This window comes from Anolis sagrei, chromosome 1 (assembly GCF_037176765.1).
Source record: "Anolis sagrei isolate rAnoSag1 chromosome 1, rAnoSag1.mat, whole genome shotgun sequence".
NCBI classification, from domain to species: Eukaryota; Metazoa; Chordata; class Lepidosauria; order Squamata; family Dactyloidae; genus Anolis; species Anolis sagrei.
The window spans coordinates 125,401,182-125,418,232 of record NC_090021.1 but is presented as its reverse complement, the minus strand read 5'-3'; the positions used below and the strand labels follow the sequence as shown (position 1 = coordinate 125,418,232).

At 42.0% G+C, this 17,051-nt stretch overlaps 1 protein-coding gene across 3 annotated transcripts; it reads left to right on the top strand.

The window, feature by feature from the left end:
- Positions 1–93: 93 nt before the first annotated feature.
- Positions 94–11,849, top strand: LOC132783282 (glutathione S-transferase-like). Of its 3 annotated transcripts, none has more exons than XM_060788412.2 (7): positions 94–176; positions 2,927–3,088; positions 3,912–3,963; positions 6,323–6,455; positions 8,136–8,283; positions 9,322–9,453; positions 11,494–11,849. In XM_060788412.2, the coding sequence occupies exons 2-7, from the start codon at positions 3,002–3,004 to the stop codon at positions 11,611–11,613; spliced, it is 672 nt and encodes a 223-aa protein (XP_060644395.2). In that variant the 5' UTR covers positions 94–176; positions 2,927–3,001; the 3' UTR covers positions 11,614–11,849. The 3 variants fall into 3 exon arrangements, with proteins under 3 accessions (XP_060644395.2, XP_067324448.1, XP_060644403.2); XM_067468347.1 differs by having other exon boundaries at positions 96–176; positions 2,982–3,088; XM_060788420.2 differs by lacking the exons at positions 2,927–3,088; positions 3,912–3,963 and having other exon boundaries at positions 154–176.
- Positions 11,850–17,051: the final 5,202 nt, after the last annotated feature.

Here is a 17,051-nt window from a genome sequence, read left to right as displayed (position 1 = left end):
TAGTTGAAAACACATCAACCACCAATCTGGCACACTCATCTGTTTAGAGAGGGAAACTGCACCTCCTACTGGGTGGTTCTCTCCTATTCCAAAGGCTTATATAACAGTTGCACACAGGCTGAATCTTTCTTACGCAAGAAAAGCCTTTAAATCTCCTTCCCCAGTTCCAGCAACAGGTTAGTAGCCAGGATGAGAAAATCCACTTCAGCCCTACAACACCCTAGGGGCCCTTCCACAGCCCTCTGCCTTGATGTTCTGGGATATAGGGCTGCGTGGGAGGCCCCTACGAGTGCTCGGAGGAATAACAATCTTAATTGGATCCAAAGGCTTTGCTTTGTATTTATTTGAAGAGCATTTTTTCCTTGCAGACCCATGGTGTTTCCTGAGGTTTTTATAGTGGAGTCTTAACACCATCTGGCCAGGAAACTTTGCCACCCTCCCCCAGTTTCCAATTCTTCTCTTATTTCCCTCTTTCTGTGGGGGGTTAAGGGGGAGCACGGAGGGATCTGGCACTCTCCTTGCTTTGGGGTTCACTAGGTTTGCATGTTGACTACTAAGCCTAAACTTTGTCCCTAGCAGTGGCTTCAGCAGGGTGACTGGACCTGCAAACTAGTCTTGTTTTGTCCTATGTGCATCGCTTGTAAATTGGATGCCGTGCCCAATGTAGGCACCTTTTAACCACTCGTAGTAGCAATAGCAATTATTGGAAGGCTAAGTACTACATTTACATCAAAGAAGAATAAATATTCTAATCATTATCTTCACTTATCTTCAAATCCTATCTTCAATTATCCTTTTATTTAAGGCATTCCAGTTGTCGAGTTTGGGCAGCTATATATTTCTTGTTTTATCAAAGCATTGTGAAACTCATGTCAAAGTTTCTTTTTTCAGATGCTACTATTGGAATCTTGTGAAGGGATGTCTACATTTGCGGGTGGAAGGGAATTGCAAATATATAGCTGGAATTGTAAGTTGTTAAGGTTGTATGCACTGTAGGGGAAAATAATGCAGAAATATAAACTGGTTTGTAGTTCTCTCTCTTCAGACATGCTGCCATTGCTGGGAAGGAATTGATACGTTAATTCCAAAAAACCAAAAAAAAACCAGGTGTGTAAGAATTTTATGCTATAAACCCCATTTTCCTAGTTTCCAACAGACCTCACAACCTCTGAGAATGTCTGTCATAGATGCAGGCGAAACATCAGGAGAGAATGCTTCTGGAACATGGCCATACAGCTTGGAAAACCTACAACAACCCAGTGGTTGCAGCCAACTTGTTTTGTGTTGCAAAAAGAAGATATTTTTGAAGAAAAAGAAAAGTGTATTAAAAACCCTGGGCAAAAAGGGGGCTTTCCAAAGCTAAAGGACTGCAGCGAAAGAGAGCTCACACATTAATGTGAAAGGGAGAGGTAACTGGGCCAAGGATATCATTCCTTGGCCCTGTCTCCGGTCTCAGCAGGGATGGGAGCCAAGAGAAACATTACTCTTTGGAAAGCAGAGGTTGCTGCAGCAGCTTTTTTTCAGCTTGGGAATATTGCATTCATCACTCTAGATTCGGGGTGTCGACCCCATTTTCATCAGCCTTATGCTTGCCTTCAAAGGACTGTTAAATCAGTGGATACAGGGGGCCAGCCTTTTTTAAAATTTAGTATTCGGTGCTCTTTAATTTTATCCAGGTTGGGTCCCCAGATGTTATTGAGCAAAAACTCCCATCACTTTTGATTTTCCACCATGTGGACTAGGGATAATAGGGATTGCAATCCAACAGCACTTGTGGCTCTGAGGTTGGGGAAAAGTTGAAGGACATTTTAATGTCAGACCTCATATCAACAAGCTTTGTATCTACATTCAAACCCCTTTATCCTGACTAAACAGAACAAACTGCAGCCTACCAGGTGTTATTGTATCCCACCTCTCATCTAGTCATGATGCCCAATGATGAGGAATGCAGGAGTTGTAGCATCTGGAGGGCCACATAAAATAAAAAGGCAGGCTGAATTCAGCCTTGAGTTTGACACTTGTGTTCCAGATAGACCTCACCTTATCAGTTGTTGTTTTTTTAAGTGTTAGTATGGCTAGTATTTGGAAGGTCACCAGGGCATCTCACCCTAAATATAACTTACCTTGTCTATTTTTGGAGGTCGGGCATTGCTAATACAGTTGTCCCCATACATATGCAGTTTTGACATTTAGACCTTTAATTATTCACATATTTAAAATGTTCTCTCTGGGGATCCCTAGGATTTCTAGTGTTGCTGTATGGTTCTTTTCCCCTGATCAAGATGGAGACCTTGAGATTTCCAAAGAGAATACTTTTCTAGGAATTTCTACATCCTCCAGTGCAATTCTGTGTTCAACTTCCACTGAAAGTCAATCATAGAGTCATGCTGGAATTCCTATAAATTCCTTGAGAAGCATTCTCAAATTTTGTACCAATTTCTTTGTTTGCCGTTTTTTTTTTTCTTTTATGGGTTTTTTTCTTTCCGTGTCAGGAGCAACTTGAGAAACTACTAGTCATTTCTGGTGTGAGAGAATTGGCCGAGCTGACAGAGGGAGCTCATCAGTGCTCTCCTCAGATTCAAACCTAAGACCTGCTGGTCTTCAGTCCTACTGGCACAAGGGTTTAACCCACTGCACCATCAAGGGCTCCTACTCTCATGGTGTTCCTGTGTCACTAACCACAGTGAATGTTTAGGGCTGGCTGTATTAAGGAGACCAGCAGAGCGTGTCAGGTAACCCATTTCTCTTGCTTTGGGCCTAAAATTGGATCAAGACCCAACATTAACACCAGGTCTTTGGCACAATATCTTCTAAAATCAGATGACATCCAGGTGATAAGGCTTGTCATGAAGTAATTTCCTCAACTAGAACAGAGCTCATAGAATCAAAAGCAAAGATACTGAAAGCTGTTCTGCTCTTTCTCCAGTTTCCCACCCCTTGGTATAGTATTTCTTTTTGAAATCTTCATTTTGTTAAAACAGGAAAGAAAATACTTGGAAACATGGCTGGGAAACCTAAGCTTCATTACACAAATACAAGAGCCCGCATGGAAACCATAAGATGGATGTTGGCTGCAGCTGGAGTTGAGGTTTGGGCTCAGTTTTTCCTCTAAATAGATAATATTGTTTTAATAATTCATTTGAGCTGCCTATAATTTAATAATTAATAATTAATTTCATAATTAATAATTATAATTCATTTTAATAATTTAATAATAATTCATTTCATGCCCGTAGTTGCTTATTTCCTTTCAGATTAAGAGAGTGTGACTTGCCCAAAGTCACCTAGGGCACTTCCAAAATCCACATTTTAGGACTGAGTCAAAAAAATCCCAAGACTTGAGAACATGTCCTCACACAGACCTGTCAGTCCTGGGGAAATGTTCCCCTGCATTTTATTTACTTTATGACTTTCAAGGCCAGTGGTTCTCAACCTCTGGGTCCCCAGATGTTTTGGCCTTCAACTCCCCGAAGTCCTAACTGCTGGTAAACTGGCTGGGATTTCTGGGAGTTGTAAGCCAAAATGCTTGGGGACTCACAGGTTGAGAACCACCACTCTAATCTTTCCTACTCTAGGGCTTCACTTGGCAGTGGCCAGGTATCTTAGACTGCAGCGGATTTGTTTTCAGCTACAGTGGAGGAGACAGGCTTTTAAACTTTGCCACGGAACTGTATTTGCCCTGCATTTCTTCTAGTGGACTTTATCATTGTTTCTGTTTGATGAAGGCGAGGGGACATTTGTGTAACCTGAGCATATATTGTCTTGTTCATTACTTTTTATAAAACTATGCTTTCCCCTGAGAATATTAAATTATGAGGAAATACTGAGATTGGGAGGTTGTGCATTTTTCAACATGAGATTCTTCAGATCATTTGCCTTTCTTTGTTTCTTTCTTTTCTTTTTGTTGGTAGTTTGAAGAACCACTTATTAAGTCAAAGGCAGATCTAGAAAAATTAAGGAAAGGTGAGTTTGTTGTCCAAATATTTTATGTATCTGCTTTGGAGTAATATGAATATATTTTATTTTATTTTATTTATATCCCTCTTTATCTCTCCATATGGAAACTCAAAGCTGCTCACAAACAAAAACATTACAACTTAAAACATGCAAATATACAGTAATAAAACAGTGTATCATTATATATTATCAGTAGTAATTATATTTAATACATTAAAAAGTAAAGGTTTCCCCTTGACATTAAGTCTAGTCGTGTCCAAATCTGGGGGGTGGTGCTCATCTCTATTTCTAAGCTGAAGTGCCAGCATTGTCTGTAGACACCTCCAAGGTCATGTGGCCAGCGTTACTGCTTAGAGCTGTACCTATTGATCTCATATTTGCATGTTTTTGAACTGCTAGGTTGGCAGAAGCTGGGGCTAACAGTGGGAGCTCTTGCTGCTCCCCAGATTCGAACCACTGACCTTTCGATCAGCAAGTTCACCAGCTCAGCAGTTTAATCTGCTGCGCCAGTGGGGGATCCTATTTAAGATATTAGTATTACTTTATTACAATATTATTATATATATTATTATATTGTATTATTAGTATTATATTGCATCACATTATAATAATATCAATGTTATATGTATATACAAAATATATTATTAGCATAGCACAACATTAGTATTATATATTACTATATTGCACTATACCACTATACTGCAATATTATTAGTAATATTACATGTAATATATAAGATACAATTATTACATTATTATATATTACTATATTGTACTATATTACTCTTCCACAATATGTATAATACACTACCAGTGTATTATACTATTAGTACTGTATAATATATTGTACTATACCATAAGTTGTAGTATATATAATACATATTATACTTGCTTGCTTACTTACTTATTTAGGCGATCCCTTGTAGCTCAAGGATGATTGTCTTCCAGATGTGGTGTCTTGGCGATGGGTCCATAGGTGGCTGTTCTTGATCTGCATCTTCTCCCACAGTGAGGACATTGGTTTCCAGGTGGAAGGTGGTCCTGGTCAGGGTTGGCTTGGCGTACCTTCCTCTTGGCATGTTTCTTTCTTTCACCCTCTGTTCGTGCCTCTGGTGGTCACAGCTGACCTCCAGTGAGAGTGCTCAAGGGCCAGGGCTTCCCAGTTCTCGGTATCTATGCCACAGTTTTTAAGGTTTCTTTGAGCCTGTCTTAAAATCTCTTTTCCTGCCCACTCCATTCTTGAGTTCGGAATAGAGCAAATGCTTTGGGAGACAGTGGTCAGGCATCTAGACAACGTGGCCAGTCCAGCTGAGTTGATGGCGGAGGACCATCGTTGTAATGCTGGTGGTCTTTGCTTCTTCCAGCACACTGACATATGTCCACCTGTCTTCCCAAGAGATTTGCAGGACTTTTCAGAGGCAGCACTGATGGAATTGTTCCAGAAGTTGTGTATGACTGTTGGATTGTAGGACTGTAGGATTGTTGTACGTTGTAACGCCCCATCTTTCCTACCTTATTCATGCCTAGAATTATTTTTAACTTTAATTACATTTGGCCCAGCCATAAATTTTAATTGTGTGTTGTATTATTGTCATTGCATATTGCTTTTTGTTTATGAGTTTTATTTAATTTGCTTTACTGTTGTTGTTGTTATTGCTTGTATTGATGTATTGTGGGTTCAGCCTCATGTAAGCCGCACCGAGTCCCTTGGGGAGATGGTAGCAGGGTATAAATAAAGTTTAATAATAAAAATATAATACTAATATATATATATATATATATATATATATATATATATATAATATTACAACATTATTAATATTATATATCTATATCTATATATATATATATATATATATATATATATATATATATATTACTATTATTACATTATCGATAGAGCAGGAGGAGACTGTGTGGATTTTTTACACACAGTGGATTCCATGTGTAAAGAACAGGTGGGCCTCTATAGAAAACAAACAGATGTTTTCGTATCGGGCTAGTTACTCATGTTCTGCATTATGTATGCACAGTTTTAGGTAAGAATGAGTTGTTGTTATGTACCTTTCAGCTGTTTACAACTTATGACAACCCACAGGTAATCCTATCATGGCATTTCCTGGTGGGATTTGCTCAAAGATGGTTAGCCTTTGCCTCCCTCTGAGCCTGAGAGTCTGACATACCCAAGATCACCCATTAATGGTTGAATGGAGATTCAAATCCTCATCTCCAGAGTTGTAGTCCAGCCCTCAAAAATTGCAGTATGCTGGTTCTCATGCAGAAATAATGGTGTATGCATAATATTTTGCCTATCCCCATTGGCTGTAGAAAAATAAACAGATTTCTCCCAATTTTCCCTTCATAAGATGGACTCCTGCTCTTCCAGCAAGTGCCCATGGTGGAAATTGACGGGATGAAGCTGGTGCAGACCCGAGCCATTCTCAACTACATTGCAGAAAAATACAATCTCTATGGGAACGACATCAAGCAGAGAGCACTGTGAGCAACATTTCTACATTTGGTGAATGCGTGTTTGCTTCTGCAAGATATGTTTGCTGTGCATGAGATGAGATATCTGGTTTGCCCTATGAATCAGCCTATGTCAGCTCACTGCCACTGCCAAAAGCAACTAAGTAAGTAACTTTATTTTTATACCCCGCCACCATCTCCCCTCAGGGACTCGGGGCGGCTTACAAAGGGAATGAGCCCAAAAATCACAGATAAAATACAACACATTAAAACCAATAAAATAAAATGATACAACAAAACACAATAAAACAGCATTGTAAAACAATGTGGCTGAGGCAAAAGTCATAGCTGGCATCATGCTCAATGTGTGCAATAAAAACTAAAAAGTACTAGGTAGGGCACTGTTAGCTTACAATTGGTTTCAGTATTAACTGACCATGGATGCTGCATCCAACAACATCTGGAGGACCCTATACTACTCACCTTTGCTCCAGCCCTTCATTAAATCCAAGTGAGAAACTTGGCTTTTGGAGAATAGTGCAGTGCAATAACAGATATGGAATATGTGCAATAACTATGGAACAGCTTTATTTATTTATTTATTTATTTATTTGCAGTATTTATATACCGCTTTTCTCAGCCTTAGGGGGGCTCAAAGTGGTTTGGACTATGATTATGGATGGCATGGTTTTTATAGTGAATGTAATGTTTTTAAATATTTAATATGTTTTAATTTTAATTTAATTTTAATTGTATGTGTTCTAAGGCATTGAATAATTGCTTATATGTAAGCCGTCTTTGGGAGCCCCCGGTGGCACAGTGCGTTAAAGTGCTGAGCTGCTAAACTTATTAACCGAAAGGTTGTAGGTTCGAATCCGGGGAGCGGGATGAGCTCCCGCTGTTAGCCACAGCTTCTGCCAGCTTGGCAGTTTGAAAACATGCAAATGTGAGTAGATCAATAGGTGCCACTCCGGCAGAAAGGTAACAGCGCTCCATGAAGTCATGCTGGCCACATGACCTTGGAAGTGTCTATGGACAACGCCGGCTCTTTGGCTTATAAATGGAGATGAGCACCAACCCCCAGAGTTGCACAGGACTAGACATAATGTCAGAGGAGAACTTTTATCTTTACCTAAGCCACTTTCAGCCCCCTTTGGGGTTGAGAAAGGTGGAGTATAAATACAGAATATAAATAAATAAACAGGAATTCAGTGCACTTTTTCTAATGTTTTGTGTATAAACATTATACACAAAACATTATAAACATTATTAATAAACATATAAAGGAATGTGATTTTTAAATATAAAAATAAGACTGTAATAAATAAATATAAGACTGTAGTCTTGTACAAATATACATGAAGAAGCTAATTCAGTTCAACAGGGTTGTGGCTACTCTGAAACAGTAAAGCTGGAATATACTACCTTAATTTCTGTAGCTTCACCCTATGGAAATCTGGGATTTATTGTTTTGCATGGTGTTTAGTCAAAGAGTACTGATATGTCACCAAAGTACAAATACGAGGATTTTGTGGTTAAAGTAAGGTCAAGCTGCTATAATTAGACATTGTGAATCCACTGCAGATGTAAATAACTGGAAGAAATACTTTTCCCAGCACGGCAAAATGAATATTGTGCATTTCAGTTTTCCAGAGCAATCCACGTGGCATGTAGTTAGGAAGTATAACTAGCACATTCACTTTTTAACAGAATTGATATGTACAGTGAAGGTGCTTGGGACCTGGGTGAAATGATCTGGATGATGCCCTGGAAATGCACTGATCCAAAGGAGAGGGAGAAGGAAACAACAATGATCATTGAGAAAGCCACTGACAGATATTTCCCAGTCTTTGAAAAGGTAGGAGGATACCTATTATGAGAGAATAATACCTAATCTCAGTGATTGTTAGTCTTTGGTTGTATAACTGTTTTGTGTTTGGGTTTTTTTGTTTTAGTTTTTTATATATATATCAGAAATCAGGAACAACAGAAAGGAATAAACGGAAGCTAATAGGCTGTGATAGAGGCTATATTTAATATTACCACAATTTAGTAGTGAATCTTGCTTATGTGTTTGGGACAACCTGGGAGACCCCGATACACAGCAAGGCCTTCATTAAGCAGTACCACTCATAGTGCTGTAATGCCCATTGCACAATGGGATGCACAGCACAATGGGACCCATAGAGCTATGACGACTGCTCTTACTCGCTGATCTTGAACACATAGGTCCACCTCTCTTACTTTCATGAGAATACAAGTGTTGTGCAGCGGTGCAGCTTACTTTGTCATCATAAATCACATAAAGGTGACACAAGTGCATAGAACGATGCCATCCTGGAAGCTTTACAGAACTTGAAATGAGAAAAGTGCTTAGAGAAGTACATTTGTTATGTGCATCTGACCTATTCTGCTACTCGTGTCTTGAGTTGTCTTGGTATCTTAGGCTGGATTTACACTGCCATAAAATCCAGTATGTGGTTCCAGATTGCACTACTCTAACCTGGTGCTGCAATAGAGAATCATAGAACTGGGTGGGACCACAAAGGCCATCTAGTCCAGCCTCCTGTCATTCATGTTGCATTTTCATGGTGTCCAGTGGCTTTTCAAAAACCTAAGTCAATCCAAATATGAATCTTCTAATTTAATGATGCAGTATTTTCCAGTATGTGATCCTCAAATTAGTCCAGCAGTATCATTTCAGTTTACTATATATGCATGGAACAGTGACTGTCAACATTTGACTCTCCACACACTTTGGATTCAACTCACAGAAGTCCCCTTTAGCATGGCCAATGGTCTGAGATTGCGGGAGCGGCAGTCCAAAATACTTGGAGAAGCAAAGGCTTAAGAACCACTGGCTTGAAAGCTTCTTATAATGTTTCTTGTCCTGTAGGTCCTGAAAGATCATGGACAAGATTTTCTGGTGGGAAATCAGCTCAGCAGAGCAGATATCCAGTTGCTTGAGACCATTTTAGCAACAGAAGAGCTGAAGGCTGATGTCCTCTCCAAGTTTCCTGTTTTAACGGTAAACAAGCTGTTTTGGGGAAGCTTATGGGGCTTGAAGTCTTTGAAAGGTAAACAACAAATTTGGGGAAGACATGGAATTACAACACAGTAAGGAAATGTACTAGATCCTGTGCATTCATAGATGCTGCATCATGTTCCGCAAATCCTGGAGGAAAGTATTCCCTAAGCCATTGGAAGGGTTGGTGTGTGTATGGCGTCACAGCCAACCATCTGCTCTTCACTCAACAAGGCAACAAAAATTCATTGTTCACAGTGGCTGTTAAATAGTAAATAGGACCTTTCATGGTCCTTAGTTGGGAATCGGCATAAATAAGGAGATAAGTATTATGAATATAATGAAGTCATGAATGCAGGGGCAGCTCAACCCATTACCCAAAGTAAGCATATGCAGTATAGTTGATTTTGCCCAGGGGCGCTCTTGAGATGCTCTTGGGGGAAAATAGACCTTGACATATGCGAGTTTTAGTTACTGGGATGTATAGTTCACCTACAATCAAAGAGCATTCTGAACTCTACTAATGATGGAACTGAACTAAATATGGCACACAGAACTCCCACAACGAACAGAAAATATATATCAGTGATTAGTTGGAGGGGAGGGGGCAAAATACTGCTTGCTTACCATTGAAAATTAACTAGGGCCGCCTCTGCATGAATGTGTAACTCTTGGTTATGTATTTCAGATTCTGGACTCAGCCACAAATTTTCTTACTTTAAACATAAAGATTAGGATAATCTATAGTCAGATTTTCTGAGATATATGTTACTTATACATCTATTTAGTTTTTGTCAGGGGTTGAAGGTTGTTTTATTTTCTTTTTTAATAGGTTTTATTGCAAGATAGTGATGGGGTTAGAGTGGGAATGGAGGAAATAGGGGTGTAGGTAAGTCGGAAAAAAGGGGGAAAGGAGGGGGAACATAGAAACGTATTAGTAATAATTTAAAAGGGCTTCGCCTCAGTAAAAAAGAAAAAAGATAGAAGAGAAAAAGAAACAAATTTAGAAAAATTAAAAAAGAGAAAAGAAAAAAATGTTTTAAAAAGTTTTGAGAAAAAAAATTGCGACTTCCAATTCTTCCATCTGGGTGAATATCTTTTGTGATTTAAAAAAATAGTTTTAGTCCACTCCGTCTTTATATTTTTATGTTATTTTTTTCTGATTTCAAAAAATCCTTCAATAGAATTCTTCAAAGGTATCCAGATTGATCCTCTTTTATCCAATCTGTTATGAATATCTTGAAGCATTCTGCCAGAATATTTGTGAATAGTTTGTGGTTTGTGTTTAATAAGGAGATTAGTCTGTAATTTTTGACGTCCGTTGGATCTGATTTATCCATATGGATCATTATGATTGTGGAACTTTTCCAAGTTTCTGGAATTTTCTGCATTGCTTGATTCATTATTGTCAGGAGGATTGCTGATAACCCCTGTTCGAATATTTTATAATAGGATGCTGTATAGCCATTGGGCCCTGGTGCTTTTGATTGCTTTATGTAGTTCTTCTTTTGTAATTTCTTTGTTAAGTGTTTCTCTCTGATGGTCTCAATTTTTTGTCAGATTTTGTTTGTTTAAGTATTGAACTATGTCTTCTTTTTTGATCTGGTCTTTTGAATAGAGTTTCTTGTAGTATTTAAAAATTGTTCTGCAATGTCTTGATCCCCAAAGTATTCTTTGTCTTGTGCAATTATTTTCGTAATATGTTGCTTCTGTCTCTTTTTCCTAATATCACTTTCTTCTTTCAATAGATTATCATTTATTTTCCATTTCCAATGTCTTGGTTTTTTATTTAATGTAAATTCTAGTGAGCAGTGGTTTGCTTGAGTTTTAAGGAGTATCTTAATTTTGCTAATTTTTGTGGCTAGTATATTTGAGGATCAGATCATGTCAATTCTGGACCATGATCTATGTCTATTTAAGATGAATGTGTAGTCCTACAGATGTAACGTTGTCAGTTAGGTTGTTCAATGATGAATATTCGGGGATAACATCTTTTCTTTGTATAAAATTATTGTGTTTCTGAGCACTCTCCCTTTTTTATAGGCTTTTAAAGCAAGAATAAGCAATATCCCTAACATTAAGAAATTCCTTCAACCTGGTAGTCAAAGAAGACCACCCCCTGATGCCGAAACTGTTGCCGAAGGATTTAGAATTTTTGATTAAGTTGTTGCTGTCCATCATGCTGGCCCACTATTGTAGCTTCAAGTAAAATGCAAAAATTGAGATGGGACAGTTATTTAAAATCATTCCAGAGGGTTGAAATCAAACATGGGTCTGGGTAAAGCCACATAACTACATTAGGAAGCTCAATTAATAACCAAACTGCAAGACTGACTAAGAAGAAGCTGTCATGATAAGGTGTATTATTGGACTAACATGAAATAAAATATTCTGCACCATTTGTGTTTTTCTTAAGCATTTATTTGACTAGTCTGTAACCTGCCTGATGCACCACAATCACACTGATAGATTTGATCTTCTGATGAAAAATTTCATGAATATAACTGGGAAAGGTCGAGGTGGTTGCTGAATTCCTGGATTAGAGGGCAGGAAAGTCATGTCTTATACACCTGAGGTCTTTTCGCACCATGAGGCCATAGTGCTGTGGTTCCAGATTTAATTGCTATAGCAGAAACCCATGAAATCCTGGAATTTGCAGTGTAGGGAGGGCACTTTTGAATTCTCATCCAGAGAACTCCAGTAAGATCCTACCAAACCCCAGGATTTCATTGGGTGAAGCCTTATAAAAAGTGGAATTATAAAGTGTGAGCATAAAGCTATAAGTGTGAAGTGTGAAACTACTCATTATTGCGAAACAGCCTTAAGATTCTCCTATTGCCTAACTAATACTTAGTACAGCTTGTTCATTTTTCCTTGTACAGACAATCCCTGAGTTACAAACATCTGACTTACAAATAGCCCAGTTAAGAATGGGGATAAGGCAACAGGAAGCAAGATAAATCCACACCTCAGAAGGGAAATTCACTCCTGAAAGAGTTGTCATGGGAAAGGGGGTCTCCACTGAAGCTTTCTCACCAATCTTTGTTTCCACAGTAAGCCATTTTTTTTCAAAATCCAATGATCACAGGGATAGAAAGTGAGGTGAAATCTTCTGAACAAGGGCACAGACAGCAAAAGAAACACTACAGACATGTTACTGCTTCCCTATGCTATCCAAACTACAATATAGATAGATAGATAGATAGATAGATAGATAGATAGAGTATAAAGGTAAAGGTTTCCCCTGTCATTAAGAGTAGTTGTGCCCGACTGGGGGTGATGCTGACTTCCATTTCTAGGCCAAAGAGCTGGTGTTCTCCGTAGACACCTCCAAGGTCATGTGGCCAGCATCATTGCATGGAGTGCCGTTACCTTCCTGCCTGTAGCAGCATGATAGGAGAGATAATACCAAAAGAGATCCTTTGTTTGGAGGTCAGAAATGTACATTTATTTCCAGCTGGGACTCTGGTGAGGAGTTGTGTCCAAAAGCAAACCAGAGTGAGGATAAAGGCATTGACTGTGCCTTTTATACCTCTCCAAATGCAGACAAACAAAGAAACATACTACTACATACGTAGTATCACCACTACGTCACTTTAGCATCACAGAAATATCAAATTATCTCTTCCAACGTGCGAGAGGCATGCCTCTGTATTTTTTTCTAAAAAGCAGCTTACAGCTTACACCCATCAATCAAGAGGCCCTCTTTGACCTGTCAGGAGGGAGAGAGATTCCTTACTTAGAAAGAAGAAGCTATAGCCTGAGCTATGCTGTACCAGTCTCTCTGAAATGTATAGATAACAGCCCTCCCCCCTTTCTCCACCTTTTAACACAGATCTCCTTCAGCATTCTCCCTGTCCTGCTGGCTTTCTAACACAGAGGGAACCTGATTTTTCTTACATTTCAGTGCTGGTAAAGTACATACAATTTATGTATCAATATATTTCCAATATCTCCCCATCAGATCTACTTGCATGTTTTCGAACTGCTAGATTGGCAGAAGCTGGGGCTAATCAGCAAGTTCAGCAGCTCAGTAGTTTAACCCGCTGCACCACCAGGGATATATATATATATATATATATATATATATATATATCGCCCCCTGGTGGTGCAGTGGAGTCACAAAATGGCTGGAGTTACACTTTTAAAATGTGCCTGTTCTGACTTACATACAAATTCAGCTTAAGAACAAACCTAGTTATGGACTTGATTGAATATTTTGAGGTGAATCATCAGAAAGAAGTGGCCATCTTATCAGTTGATGCAGAGAAGGCATTTGATAATCTGAACTGGGATTTCTTTAAGATATTGATTCAGGAATTAGATATGGGAGCTAAATTTATAAACACAATTGATGCTATTTATGATTTGCAAAAGGTCAAAATTAGGATTAACGGTCAACTATCGGAGGAGTTTGTGATTACAAAAGGAACAAGACAGGGATGCCCGTTATCCCCTTTAATTTTTATAATGGCTCTGGAAACACTGATGATGAAAATAAGAGAAGATACAAATATTAAAGGGGTGAAAATTGGAAAATATGAATATAAAATTAGGGCCTTTGCAGATGATATACTGGGAATAGTGGAAGACCCAATAAATAATTTGCATAGCTGGATTGGCAAAATACAAGAATTTGGGAAAGTGGCAGGCTTCAAAATGAATAAAGGGAAAACTAAAATATGAACTAAAAACGTAGGGAAAGTAGAACAAGAGAAAATTGCAAAGGAATGGAAATAGTAAAGAAAATAAGGTACTTGGGGATCTGGTTGACAGCAAGGAATGGTCAACTTTTGAAGACTTTTGAAGCCACCATACCGGAACCGGAGGAAGCTTCCGGTTCCGGTATGGTGGCTAGCAGCAAAAACGCTATGCTGCTCGGCCAAAATTTCTAATCCGGAGGAATCCTGAGCCCCCCCTCGCCCACCACCCGCAAAACGAGGGGGAAAGGAATCTTAAGCTCTGGACCCCCGATAGAGGGGAGGAGAGCCGAATAAAACCACGGAAGAGCCGCGAAAGCCGGAGAAACGGAGAGGAGAAGGAACACCCGCCGCCATCTTTCCCCGGCCTACCTTGCGGCCTACTCAGCGCTGGGTTGGCAGAGCAGACCGCCGCTGTCGCCGCCGCTGGCCCCGTTTCCATCGTTGCTGGCGGGTCGACCGTCGTTGGAGCGGCTGGACTGTCGGCTGGACTGCCGGGGTGCCGCTGCCGCCGTTGCCGCTGCCGGGACGCTGCTGCCGCCGTTTGCCGCTGCGGCCGGGCCATAGCCGCTGAATCACTCCGCGGCCGGGAGAGGGGCCGGGGGCGGCTCGGCCGGACCATCTGCCCGCCGCGGGCTCGCGGCCGCCGCCGGGTCGCCGCCGGCGGCCGTCAACCGAGGGGGGGAGGCTGAACGACGCCTGACCGCCGCTCGACCGCCGCCGGACCATCGGACCGCCGCCGGATCACCGCCGGATCACCGCCGGATCACCGGCAGCAGAGAGGAGAGGCCGGGCGCGGCCTAGCCCAGCCGGACCACGCCGCCGTTGCCGCATTCCCCATCACTGGTCTGGCCCAGCTGGACCACGCCGCCGTTGCTGCACTACCATCACTGCAGGCGGCAGGGAGAAGTGGCCTGACGCTGAAGAGGGAGAAGAGGCCTGGCGACAGGGAGAAGAGCACCGCCGGTCACTGGGTGGGGAGGCCGGGCGCTCCCCGGCCTCCACAGCCGATACTGACCCGCCCTGCCCGCCTCCTGCCCTCTCCCTCTCTTGCTAACTTCAGGCGAGCCAGGCGAGTCCTCCACTCTGCAGGCACGGAGAGTTTCCATCCTCGAGCGAGTCCGCCTCCGACCCCCATCTTCAGGCAGGCCCGCCCCTGCCCTCCTCCGGCCCTCTCCCTGCCAGCTTCAGGCGAGTATTCCACTCTGCAGGCACCAGGTACGGAGACCAGATCCCTGGGGAACCACCCCGGTAGAGACCAACGTGAGGTGCCTGGCCCATTGTTGACTGGCCTCATCGTGACTCCCGGCCCATTGTTGACTAGCATCACCGTGATTCCTACAAGGGCCTGTCCAGTGTGTAGAACCACCTATATGTAGACCAGCTTCTTCGCTGAGCAAGAGCAAGAGTGTTGACTGTCGATCTGTGCTGCCCCACCTCCGAGTCACCAGCTCCGGAAGCCCATCCGCTGGCTTACAATCCGTCTAGATACCCTGGGGTCATAGCAACTCAATTAATTTACCATCACTATCACCCTTGATAGGGAGTTGTATAACATCTACTAGTCCTTCCCTGGTAGTCATTGTTGTCATCTGCTTTTGGTAATAGGATAGAGCACTTAGGCGCCTGCCATCGACTGCCGGATCGCACCAGCACTTACTCCCCTTCCCCGCCCCTCTGTGCCGCACTTTATTATCATTAGTAGAGCACTTTAGAGCACTTTAGGCCTAGCACCTTATTGAGATCTGCACTTTATTTATGTGCCTTTAGGCCTAGCACTTTATTAAGATCTGCACTTTATTAACGTGCTTTTAGACCTTGCACTTTGTTAATGTATCTTTATGAATGTGTGCTGCTGCTAACCAATTAAGATCATTACGATTACTGATGAATTGCTCCCAATTCTAAGCACTTTATGAACTGCCTATTGTAGTAGTTGGAACATCAGTTACCATCTGTATTGCTGCTACCCATGTGGTCCCCTGCCCCCATTTGTGTATTGTTCCTGACGCTGCTTTGTAGCGGGGGGGGCTATAGGGGTGGTGCTCTGGAGCCTACGATTGAAGATGTGGTGGGGAGGGGGGAGGAGGGGGAGAGGGGATGCTGGCAAGAACCTATAAGCTTGACAACAATTATAGGAGAAAGGGATCGCATGGCTCAGAACTGCGGCATGGAGGGGGGGAGGTGTTCCACTAGCCGAGGGGCCCCCATAGAGGTCGTGGTGGGAAGGAGGAGATGCGGGAGAAGGAGACCTCGAATTCGGCTTAATTCGGACCGTTTATCTAAATTAACTATCCCCAATCGGTCTCCGAAGGTAAATTGGTGTAACCAGGTGAGCGGGCCCTCTGGCTTGAAGGTGGTGTTGTTGAACGCCAGATCTGTCAACGGTAAGACATCTTGGATCCAGGACTTAATCCTGGAGGAGCGGGCAGATCTGGCGTGCATCACGGAGACCTGGCTGGATGAAGCGGGGGGCGTAAACCTCTCCCAGCTCTGTCCTCCAGGTTTCTCCGTGCAACACCAACCAAGAGCCGGAGGACGGGGAGGCGGTGTCGCAGTGGTCTATAGAGATTCCATCCATCTAACCAGGAGCCCCATCCCGCAGACCACAAATTTTGAATGCGTCCACCTGAGGGTGGGTGACCGGGACAGAATAGGGATTCTGTTAGTGTACCGTCCACCTCGCTGCACTACAGTCTCCCTACCTGAGCTAGCGGGGGTGGTCTCGAGCCTGGCGGTGGAGTCCCAACGGCTTCTTGTGCTGGGGGACTTCAACATCCACGCCGAGGCAACCCTCACAGGTGCGGCTCAGGACTTCATGTCCGCCATGGCAACCATGGGGCTGTCCCAACGAATAACTGGCCCCACCCACTGTGCTGGACACACATTGGACTTGGTTTT

Bases quoted from the DNA above. Each gene is read 5' to 3' on its own strand.
- LOC132783282 (XM_060788412.2), top strand. From the start codon at position 3,002: ATGGCTGGGAAACCTAAGCTTCATTACACAAATACAAGAGCCCGCATG. The intron at 3,964-6,322 runs GTGAGTTTGTTG...TCCCTTCATAAG, and splicing joins TCTAGAAAAATTAAGGAAAG to ATGGACTCCTGCTCTTCCAG. The intron at 8,284-9,321 runs GTAGGAGGATAC...CTTGTCCTGTAG, and splicing joins ATTTCCCAGTCTTTGAAAAG to GTCCTGAAAGATCATGGACA.